The sequence below is a fragment of the Lytechinus variegatus genome, chromosome 8 (genome assembly GCF_018143015.1).
Source record: "Lytechinus variegatus isolate NC3 chromosome 8, Lvar_3.0, whole genome shotgun sequence".
Classification (NCBI taxonomy): domain Eukaryota; kingdom Metazoa; phylum Echinodermata; class Echinoidea; order Temnopleuroida; family Toxopneustidae; genus Lytechinus; species Lytechinus variegatus.
The window spans coordinates 21,743,646-21,755,903 of NC_054747.1; the positions used below are offsets into that span (position 1 = coordinate 21,743,646).

The 12,258-nt window shown below is 37.4% G+C and overlaps 1 protein-coding gene across 1 annotated transcript; it reads right to left on the bottom strand.

The window, feature by feature from the left end:
• Window positions 1–1,127: 1,127 nt before the first annotated feature.
• On the bottom strand, window positions 1,128–12,258 carry LOC121420150 (cell division cycle-associated protein 7-like). Its single transcript, XM_041614689.1, has 9 exons — window positions 12,108–12,258; window positions 8,094–8,207; window positions 7,023–7,103; window positions 6,458–6,652; window positions 5,506–5,610; window positions 4,734–4,931; window positions 3,398–3,547; window positions 2,517–2,653; window positions 1,128–1,188 (listed from the first exon to the last, which is right to left on the bottom strand). Exons 1-9 carry the CDS (start codon window positions 12,123–12,125, stop codon window positions 1,173–1,175), a joined length of 1,014 nt encoding a protein of 337 aa, XP_041470623.1. The 5' UTR covers window positions 12,126–12,258; the 3' UTR covers window positions 1,128–1,172.

The window sequence follows — 12,258 nt, forward strand, 5'->3', positions numbered from 1 at the left end:
AAACTACAACCTGAGAAAACTCAGGTTCTTTTTACCGGAGTTTTTGCCCTGTGTTAAAGTCAATGGCAGAAATCAGACTAACCTTAGTTTTCAGTTTTTACCAGAGTTTTCTCAGGTAAAAAGTTTTATGCAACAGGCCCCAGGGGGGTGTTTCACAAAGATTAAGTATGACATAGAGTCGCACTTAAATGCTGACGCATACAGGATATGCAACGAGCAATCGTATTGATTAATTCACAGTAGTGCTGTCCTCTTGACATGGTCTGACCAATGCGATCATGTCTTTTATATTACCCGTAACTACGCACTAAAGTGCGACTCTAAAGTTATACTTTGTGAAACACCCCCTGATGTGAACAGGACTGTTCCCCATTTCAAAAAGTAGAAAGGGCAAGCTGTCAAGTTGCTGCTTTCATTCAACGTTAATGTCCATTCTCCCTTGGTCTGTGTATTGTTTTTAAACTGTTTCAAGTTTGCTCTCTTTATTCTTTGAAACTAAATGTGGGACCTCTGGAAGAATAGCTTGTGTGAAAAAAGAAAAATATCAGAGAGATAAATCAATCAAAAGCTTGGGAAAATTTGAAGAAATAATAAAAAGCCGTGAAAGAATGTTATGTTATCGCTGGTGATATGAATATACTCCAATTGGAAATGCAACCAATGCATGTTATGTCACTGTTGTACAACTCCCTAGTTGATTTCCTACATATTAAAGACTGGGTGGGATTTTTTGTTTGTTATGGGAGGACACGCTATATGAATTTCATATAATACAGAACAGACGAAGAGTTTGTACTATCATAAGAACAAGCCTAAAAATGAATGATTTGAGGTATATTGTCAGGGTACAAAGGGGAGAGTTGTACTTCCGTGACATCACAAAATATTGGTCGCATTGCCAATGGGAGGATCTCCTAGCATTGGTGATTTAGACATTCGAATGATTGTGATGTTCTGATTGTTTGTTGCATTCCCAACGATATAACCCTATTATTTGATTTTTCTGTTTTCATACAAGCTAACTTGATCCAAGGATTTCATGCTCCTGTTATTGACAACAATCATCCTTTTACCATGCTTCGTAGCATAACATTCAAAACACTGTACATCAGCATATAGTATTTGTTCCCTGCCATAATGACATCTGCGTAGTGGAGTGGTTTGAGATAGACTCACTTTCTTCCAACACTGTATGGAATGTACAAAGAAAAATGGGATACAAATTAGAGGAACAAATTTTCAAATGTCATTCATAACTATTCAATAATTTTGTCCCAACCCCCCCCCCTTGCTTGAGGTCAATAAATTCAAGCATAAATTTGGAAAAATCGTGTGCAAAAATCATCTTTCCGTAGTTTGATTCATTTAATAATAATAATAATTGACATTTATATAGCGCTTTATCAATCTACGACTGTTCAAAGGCTGGGGAGGAATCCTAAAAAGGCTGGGGAGGAATCCATCCCCACCCTCAAATTTTTTGCAATAAATATACAATAAAGCTTATGCCTTGTGATTCTGCGACTTCTTTCAAGTCTCGTGCAACTTTTGAAACCAAGTTTGTGACCCCCATGTATGTAGTTCTGAAAACAGTATAGATAGCAAAAGAAAATATATAGCATGTAAAAGCCCAATTCAATTCACAAAAAAATTGTGATATAAATAACAAATTATATCTTAACACATTTAGACTTTTTATTACCATTCAGTGCAGCAGACCTGATCACATCCACCTGAACCAGATGTGTCCAACCGTACCGACTCAGCACAAATCTTTATTTTTTATCACTTATCAAATGATATCGCCTTTGGGACGTGTAGACTCGTGAGACATGACAAAAACCTCCATTTGAGAACACTATACCCCTCTTTCCCTCTTCAATAATTCTCTTCTCCAAGTACGACAAACCCTAACTGCCCCCAAGCAAGCAATTTAAGTATCAAAACACCCGTTTCTTGACCTCGGTCCGAAGATAACACAACAGCCCAGCATATACAGTCACAGCAGGGGGCCACTCACGATGGAATGCATGCGCAGCGATGAGCGCGGCCCCTGCAAAGCATGCCGTCATTTTTATTCGTTACTTCGAGGTCGATTTTCTTTGTTCGAAATTGAAAATGGACTAACATTGGATTTCTGAATGCAATATGTCTTTGAAAATGTGATTAAATATTGAGTACAATAATTTCATTCCGAAGGTCCTCCTACACGCAGAGAAGTCTTACATATTAGCACAGCTGTTGTTTATCAATTCTTTTTTTCACGAGTGAAAGGAGATATGCCAATATTCCATTACAATTAATCCTGGACAGTTGTAATAATAATTTCACTTCCGTGCACGTCGACTATTATTATTAGAGAACAGCAGAATGAAGGTAGCAGGTTTCTCAATTCTGATAGTCAGCAACGGCGCAGACACTACACATGCGCAATGCCTTAAAATGATGTTGCCTAGTACCAGCTCACTGTATCCACATACATTTCTAAAATTCCTTAATATCCCTTTACCACTTACCTTTCTAGGAAGTCCTTGACACTACGGTACCCATGATGCTTTGCGAGATGAATGAGGATCCCCGTTGCATGGCGACCCTGTTTCTTACGACAGAAGCTGCAGTTGCAATTCCCTCTGCATGGTGGACAGGTCCAATTCTGTAAATCACACAAAAAATCTTATAGTACAAGATTCTTACCTAAAAAAGAGAATATCTTTTTTTTTAAATAAATAGGTTTATCATTTCCAAGCAAGGTGATCAGTCTAATAGTGTCACATTGAAGATGATCAAAACTAAATGGATTCTCGACTTTACAGCTTGAAATTTATCCCTCCTCCATTTCCAGATTAGGAATATATTACACACTTTTATTCTTCCCAAAACAGCAGGCTTCCTTGAAATGGGAACCACTCTATACTTGACTTGAAAATAATTGTTAACAGTGGGGAAAACATGAGAAAATACAGGTATCATAGGATGACTGGCTTAGGTCCTATTTTAAGATCAATGAACATTCAAGTTCTCACTAAACAATTTATTTTGCCTGATTTTCTGAATTAATTAGATTGCTATTTACTGCAACTTATTAAGTTACAATGGAAGCATCTCATTCACACATGTACGAATATATGAAATTATGATTTCATATAACATGCGAAAATGGAAAGTGGGGACCTGACATCAGTCCACATTATCAATATTCATGCATATTCAAGCTTTCTTCAAAAAAGTATTCACAACTTTCAAATTCTATAACTTTGTTAAATTTGCTACAGGTGCATCAAATTTTGATTAAATTTTTAGTGTTTTGCTTGCTAAACTATTCTATTTAGATATTTAATTAGCCAGGAAAGCCCCTTTAAATCATGACTTTTCTTCAGTTGAAATTTGTTTCCCTTACCGCATCTAGCAGGGCTTCCCTTGCATCCTCTCCATAGCGATTCCTCAGGCAAGGTCCACAGAATTGACCTCTGACCCCAAAGCAGGTTGCCGAGCGACAGATGGTCTTCATGTCGTTGGTCTTCTGACGACACTGATGGCAGGTGCTACCCTAAAAGTGGAAAAAATAAGGAAATTGATCATTTTCATCTTCTAAGCTGGTTCCACGACATTTGCTACGGCGACAGTTGCTCCACTGTAAATTCAACATACTGAATGGAATGACCAACTTTAACCCAAGGGGCCGTTTCATAAAGCTGTTCATAAGATAAAAGCGACTTTAAGAACATCTAGTGATCCTTTCTTGCGGTAAATGATATTCACCATTTAAATGTTCAGTGGTAAATATTTAACATGTAAGAAAGGATCACCAATCATCCAGAATCCTTTTGAACCGATAGACAATAAACCGGCCCACCAGTAAACGCGCATATATCCGATAGGCCAGAATACCGACCTACAGCCATGTGACTTCAAAAACATGGATTCCAAATGTCAGGTGATCTTCTCAAAATGACGTCATCTTTCTAGTACGTGTAGGAATATTTAGTCAATAATTTCATTCAAGGTTCGCGATGATTTCGGAAGGATTTAGCATAAAAAATGGCCCAAATTTGCCACTTTTTTGTGGTTGCTCTTGTCCTATGTGCGGTAACACACGGTGTAATACGCGGCGGCTCACATGCTTACTATGGGGAAGCAATTAGTATATCTGACTTTGGTGAAAACAGTGATTTTGAGCCCAAAACAGACACTAAAGTTGATATTTCTGTTTGTAGACTAGGTCTACGAGAAGGTAAACAATGTCAGCCGGCTTGGTCCGGATACTAGCGGGGGGAAGATGCCGTTGGGTCTCGAATCATGGGAGTTTGTGAATGTGGTCGTTATTTGCAAATAATTCAGGGTATAGTTCACCACCGCCCCTAATAATTCAGGGTTCAAAGGGTTAAACTCGCTCTTAACTTAAGAACAGCATAATCAAACACCCAACTGGACTGAACACTATACCATACCCTAAACCAACCCTAACCCTAATCTTATGACGAAATAAAGTCTATAGCAAATGTTGTATCACCTCTAAATCACTAATAATTTGTACAAGAATTGAAAGTGATATTTTGAACAAGCAGCACATGGGGCAACAGAGCATTTTTTGCTCACTCGTTGGAAGTATTCATCCTCAATTGGACTAGCAACATTACTGTTTTCACAAAAATGCAAGAATTTTTGGGTATAAAACTTGTCAATGAAAATTACTGGAAAATCTACTCTGATCATCAAGCAAAGTTTTGACTTACATAGACAGAGTCATATCTCTTATCCTTCACAGAGTCTGCAACCATTTTGAGTTCTTCCTCTGTGATGTCATCAGGGTGACGCGGTGCATCATGGGTAGGGGCACGCCTCTTTTTGGTAGGTGTCGGAAGCTCGTATTCCCCGTCGCTGTCTCCATCCTCAACCTTCCCAGTATTCTCCTCCTCTAAAGGAAGCTCATCCTGTTTTAAAATCAATTATCATAATACGACTGAAGAATCGTGTCATATTACAGACAATGAAAGCCTAAAGAATTTTTCTTTAACAGAGAAATTTGAAGAGGAATGTACAGTCTGCAGTCATTATGAAAAGAGTAAGAAGGTACAGATGCAAAAGTGGTGCCAATACTTGTAGGGAGGGTCTGGAGAAGAGGTTCAGAAACAGTATGATGATGATGATGAAGATGGTGGTGGTGATGAATATGATGATGTCATTGATGTTTTTCATGATTTTATTTTTGTTGTTGATGATGAATGTTGATGGTGATGATGATATTGTTGATGGTGATGATGATATTGTTGATGCTGATGATGGTGGTGATGATGATCATGGTGAATATGATTATGATGGTGGTGATGATGATGTTGTTGATGATAATGATGATGCCGCTGTTGATGATGAAGATAATGACGAATAGCACCATTTCTCTGTGAAAAACACTGAATGATCTCCAAAGTCTAATGATATTGCAATAGAGACACACAGAGAGTATGTAACAGAACCAAAGTTCTGTGACATACATGTATATAAACTTACCTCAAAGATTTCAAACTCATCTCCTCTGCTCTCCACATCAGATTCTCCATCAGAAAGATGACGTTTACGACTCGCTGGCGATGGGCCAAACTTGATGACTAGTTTCTGAATTAAGAGAAAAAGCGGCAACATATTTAGTTCAAAGAAATAAATCAAGCCTATTTATTACCATTCAGAATTTAAATTTTTGTGATAAAATAACAAATTTCCCAGCAAACTTTGAAATCTCTAAGGTAAAACGAGCAAGAAACTAAACTTGAAGTTTACATAGTTTTACACAGATAAAACAGTTTTTTTCATGTACATATATTTGGAAAGGTTGAGATAAGAATTAGAAATGCTTAGAGCCTCGACTGTAGTGCAAATAAATCACCTACCCGACTCAAACATCATTCAGGCCTTAAATTTTGACTTTTTTCTGGCAAGGCCAATTTACCATATTGTAAATCTCAGTATTCCAGCATAAATGAGAAAATAATTCAAGAACCATTTCATAAAGACTATCTGTTAATAACGTCCACCTGCTTATAAAAAACATTTATCTTGTCTACCTTGGGTTATATTTTAATACAGGTTTCATTGAATTACGGGAATCTGTCCAGAAAGTCCACCAATTCATAAAGACCAATTTTCTTGTCCACCTTGGATTTATTTTAATACAGGTTTCATTGAATTACGGGAATCTGTCCAGGAAGTCCACCAGCTCATAAAGACCATTTTTCTTGTCCACCTTAGGTTTTATTTTAATACAGGTTTCATTGAATTACAGTACCCTGTTCAGAAAGACCACCTGATCATAAAGACCAACATTCTTGTCTCCCTTGGTTATATTTTATAAACAGGTTTCATTGAATTACAGGAACCTGTCCAGAAAGACCACTTGCTCATCAAGACCAATCTTGCCTCCATAGGTAGTGTTTATACACAGGTTTCATAGTAGCTTTGCACATACCTGACCAGGCATCATGGGAAATACATCATCTCCCTCCTCTTCTCTCTTCCTCTGTAACCTCGAAGACGACCTTGTCCTGCTACTTGGTGAATCCTTGGAGGGGGTGTACCTGGCATGTCGGGAAGGATTCCTTCTCAGCGGGCTCATCCTGTGAATGTCCATGGATCGCCTGGATTTGACCGGCTTGGGAGACTTCTGCAAGGTGATGCACAAGTGGAATTAACACCGAGTGAAATCTTTGATGAAAGTGCACTACTTAATAGATATAATTACCTCCAGATTTTTAGCGGAATCATTCATCTTCTCCTCAGGGAAATGTCCATCTTGGTGCCATATTAGAGAAAATAGGTACTATACCTCTGCAACTTACATCTTGATGGCTTTCTCTTTTTAATGTATACGGCAATAATTTTAACATAATATACATAATAAAATTCCTGTCTTTCTTATTCATGGACTTTATACCTCTAAAATAGATGCAATTACAGAAAAAAACATTGTTGCCAATTTGAATAAAAGTTCACCAAAGGTTTTTTTAACATTTTTTTGTGAATGGGTAACTTACCTTGGGTACTGGTGCTTGTCTGAACATGGGCAAGTCAGGAAGACCAGGCATGTCTTTGATCTCTGCAAGCAGTTTGGTAAGCTAAGGAGGAAGGCACAAAAATCAAGAAATGACATATCACAAAATTAATTCTAACTGATGAATAATTCAACATGTGTTTAAGAAACAGGAAAATTTTCATGAGGCTCAGGAAAATTTGCCCTTGAAATGATGGCAAAAAGCTCAGGAAAATGAAAAAGCGACCCATAAAATCCCTATTCAATGCAATGTTAAAATAGATACAATGCTTAAATTAGCAGATACGTATACTATAAAGGTAACCTGCCCTCTTTTAGAAATGATTGCAATTGATTTAAATCAGTCATGAGTTTACGAAACATTCAAATTCCACCTGACTAATGTGAATCAATTCCAACTCTATAATATGAATTAATAAGCAGATCACACAGAATATTGAAGGCAATTAATTGCAAATGGTTTGGCATGAGCATGTGTTGTTGAGGTAAATTGTAATAATTTCCCTCTCTCTTGTATTCTTGCTCAGCTGTGCCCGCAGATCATCAGCACCGCAGGGAGGGCTTCAGTTTGTGTGGAAATGATGGAGACAGTAAATTGATGTGGAATTAAGAAATACTTTAGACATGTAGTAGGTATTGACAAATTTTAGATACAAATACCTCTCGTTTCATGGTGATTTTGCCCCCAGATTGCTCAAAACAATCCTGAAAACCATAAAAATTAGCCAGGAAAAATCACCATATATATCTTACAACATTAAAGCTTATCCAATGTTGTACATTCAGGTAGGCCTAGTATGTGTAAGTTGTGAAAAGTACACACCGAAAATTAGAAATTAATATTGAACCAATGAAATTCAAGTTTGAGGCCGACCCACCAGGTCATGATCAGGCTTACCTAAATAGGAGACAGAATAACTAAAGCCACATGCTTCAGAATACATTCAGAAGCATCCTTAAGAATCCATAAATAAAGACATGATGTAAAGTAAGTTGAATGTATGTCTAGTCTACAATTCCATGGGTGGAGAGTCTGGGTAAATTAAGTTCTTACCATTTCTTGGTTCTCTTTGATATTCTTCCGTCTCCTTTCCTCGTAAGTCTCCTCATCGATGTCCTCGCCAGCGAAGAGATCTTCCGTGAACATGGCAGATAAACCTGTGTCATTCTGAAAGTACATATATAGGGGAGTAGGGGTTTAAGTGTTAACCACTTACAAGCAACATGTGGGGGAGAGTGGGGGAAGTGGAGCCCTGGGGTAAATTCATGTAAGGCCCCCAGTTAGTTTTTCGCTCACTGGTCAAATATTACAGGTAAAGGGATCGCTGTGTGATATTTGAGATAGATCCTTAAACTGGCACAGAGTTTGAGCATAGACAATAATAATGACTATTTATAATCAAATTCAAATGTTATTATTTGTTAAATAATCATTTTCATCGATAAATTGTTCTTCAAAACGGCATTTTGTAACATTGCTCATCGAAGCTACGTCATAACGAAGTGGTTCAAGGGTCAAGCCTATTGTATTTTTGGTGTTTATGAATGGATAGAAGGATCTACACAAGATCGTTCTGGTAAGAAACCTCTCATTTTTCATATTCAAACTAAGAGATTGTTCACACCTTCATACGCAATAGGCGAATGAAGGTGTAGGCCTATACTTTAGGTCTAGATAAATAAAAATCCTAGCCTTGAGGACTCTGTGATATTTTAAAATATTTTTACACATACTTTTACATCACAGAGCCTTGAAATGGTTGCCATATATCACATGCATAAGCGAGACTTGTCAACAAGGATGGATTTCCCTAGAACAGGGTGCTACATAATTTTCAAAAAGCACTTCATATTTTAAATAATTGGAATATACTTGCACGAAAATCTATTTCACTTGCCCCAAAATAAATCCTTCAAAAAATGTGTTACCTCTTCAAGAGAAAATATTGTGGTTTTATAAACCATTGACCTTTTTTTTCTCTTTTGACATGAACTGATCTTGTTCTTGGGTTTCTTTTTACAAAGTGATTTATGGACACATGTGTCACGTAAGGTTGGGGAAGAACAATGGGAAACAAGATGAAAGAGCCGTGGTGTAGTGGTTCTGACTCTCGCCTTGTAAACAGAGGGTCGTGTGTTCGAATCCCACCACGGTCTGGCGTCCTTTGGCAAGGCGTTAATCCACACTTTGCCACTCTCGACCCAGGTGCTAAATGGGTACCCGGTAGGATGTGAAAGTCATTGTAGCTTGTCCAGTACTGTGTGCGCCTCACCGGCGACTGACTGGAATACTCCCCAGGGAGTGGAGGATGTGCACACGTTGTGTGCAGGAATGACTGATTGAATCCGATGACCGGGGTAATAATATATCTGTAAAGCACTTTGGCACGTCGTTCCCATGTATTAAGCGCTATATAAAAAAGCGGATTATTATTATTAAGATGGCAGTGTAAACATCAGGCAACTCTCTACCATCTGTTCATAATATTTTTCTAATTTCTTTGATGAATTCTTGTTTAAAAATAAAATTGATTGCGTGAAATGTCGGAAATGAAGTTTTATCCCATGTACATAATTTAGGGCTAGATCTTTTAGAAGGAAAGTAGAAATCTCGGGGGCGAATGTTTCAGGTATTTGGGCAGTACGTGCAGATGTATGAGAAGCAATTCCAGGCTTCGTTGTGAATAAGCATAGGTCTACATTAGTCACCCATGGTTTCAAATCATTTCGCATGCTAAGGATTCATATGCACCTGTTGCACACGAATCTTTCACACCCTTTTTACTAAAATAACTATGACTTTACATCATAGCTAAGAATTCTAATTGTACTATGACACTTACCGAACCATATGGATCGTTTGTTGAATTCTCTTTGCTGTTTTTTTTAATAAAATATAAGAGCGTTTTTCGTGATCTTCACATAGATACCTTCTGCTCAGCTTGGATATCAATTTTTGCCTACAGAGGGCGCGCGATATTATTCACAAGCCGGTAGGCACTTAAGAACCAAGTTTGAAAGGATACTCGTAAAATTACACCACTCTCGCCGATGAATATTCATTAGATCGTGGTCGTGCGTGTTCAATACACACTGACTGCATGCATGCAGAGAGTTTGTATTGAACACGCACAACCACAATCTAATGAATATTCATCGCGAGAGTGACGTAATTTTACGAGTGTCCTTTCAAACTTGGTTCTTAAGTTTGTTTACGGTATTGCAAGCTAGCTGCATTCTAGGCGATCAGCATTATTTTCTTGCTCGTTCAATCCACTTTCATCATCATCTTGTCAAAAGATGGCGTACTTTACCAATAAGTATATACATGAGATGCAACCTGTTGATTTTTGGTACAATTTCCTATTATGCGCTGACGACTTGAATCGAGAATGTTCGATAGGAAAAATTGCTTTTCGATTGTTGTTTGCGTACTTTCCACCGCAGTATCAAGGATAACTAAGGACGGATTGAATGGTTGATATTTGGAGGTAAGCGATAAAAACAGTTTTATAAATAATTCCTTTTTAAAATGAAGTTATATAAAATACGAATGTTCAATTGCAAGAGTCATAGTGGAGAAATATTGAAAGGTTTGGCGTGTTTCATTCCCTTAGTCTTGAGGACGCAATGATGATGATTTTTTTTAGAGATGTCATATACTTCTTCATCATTGACGTCTTGACACTCTCTCCATAGTGTCTTCAGCAAAGGACCAAAACAAAGATGGATTCCCCAAAAAAATCCATCTTTTTAAACCGAACTCACTAGGATTTTGTTAATTTTATTAATTCTTACACCTTCCTACGCCTAATGAGTAGGAAGGTTTTAAATATTACTTTAAAAAATGTAAAAAAATGAAGATTTCTTACCTAAATGATGCCGCGTAGACCCCTCGTTCCACATGTAAACAACGGAAATACATGTACAATAGCGTCGACCCTTGAACCGCTTATGTATGACGTACTTCCGGAAAGCAATGCCGTCTGAACGAACAATTTAGAGATAAAAAATCTTATTTAACAAATATTAAAATTTATTTCGTGATCAAAAATAATTTATATCAATATATATAAATTATTTTTGATCACGAAATAAATTCTTGGCAATTTATCTTGGACTTGCCCATTAGTAAATGATTTTAGAAGCCTCCTGGCTAATCATGCCCCCAAATTTGTGATATTTTTCAAAAAAATCAGCCCATTTATAATGCTGAGAGTGCATACTTGGCAGTTAAGGCAAAAATATTTTTCAAAATATTTATAATCACATATTAAATTTTAGAATTTGTGAAATAGGGGGTCTAATTTTCATCTATTAAATTGTTCTTAAAAACGGCATCGCTAATCGGATGTAGGCCTATGTCATAACAAAGCAGTTAATGGGTCAGGCCTGATGTATTTGCATTTTTAACATACGGATCAAGGGATCTATCTACACTCACAAGATCCAACTGGTAAGAAACGTCTCATTTTTACCATTTATAGTGAAATATTTTTTATCCCTTTACTAAGGCTAAGCGTATTCATTACTTAGGCACATGAAGGTTCATAGAATTCACCACTACAAACCGATGTCACCCTCTAACTATGGATTTCCTAGGGAAATCCATCCGGGTGTATAACGTGTCGTTAGGTCTCGCTTGCGTCTATTGGAAAGAGTGTCATGAGTGTCAAGCCAGGCTCCGGGCCGAGTCCACCATGATAATTGATATGTCAAAAATACAATATATTTTAAAAACATCATCATGGAGTCCTCAGTCATGGCTAAGGTGTTCTCATTTTCGATTTGTTTTAATTAAGAACATGAGCCCTAAGGCTACCCTAAATTAAGGTAAACTATAAGTCTTCGCTCAAACTTTGATTAGCCGCGGACTTGGTAGTATCGTACATTGATGCGGATCGAGCCCGGCCATGCCGGCGGCGCAGGCAGAGCAACCGCACTCAGCTCATTGACCCAGCCGCACCATTTCATTCACACACTCACCACACGTTTTGCACAATTAACAAGTTTATAATAAAAAGATAAGATAATTTACCATATAATTTAATTTTATACATGCGTTTACCTTCTTATTCGGTGCCATCGTCCCTTGAACACTCAAGAGCACCAAAAAATTAGAAAATTGTGGCAAAATTTATCTTGGAAAATGTGATAGGTGCAATGACAGGTCTGTTGACATAATCCAGAATGGCTCATTAAAATTCGCGGGGCTTTAA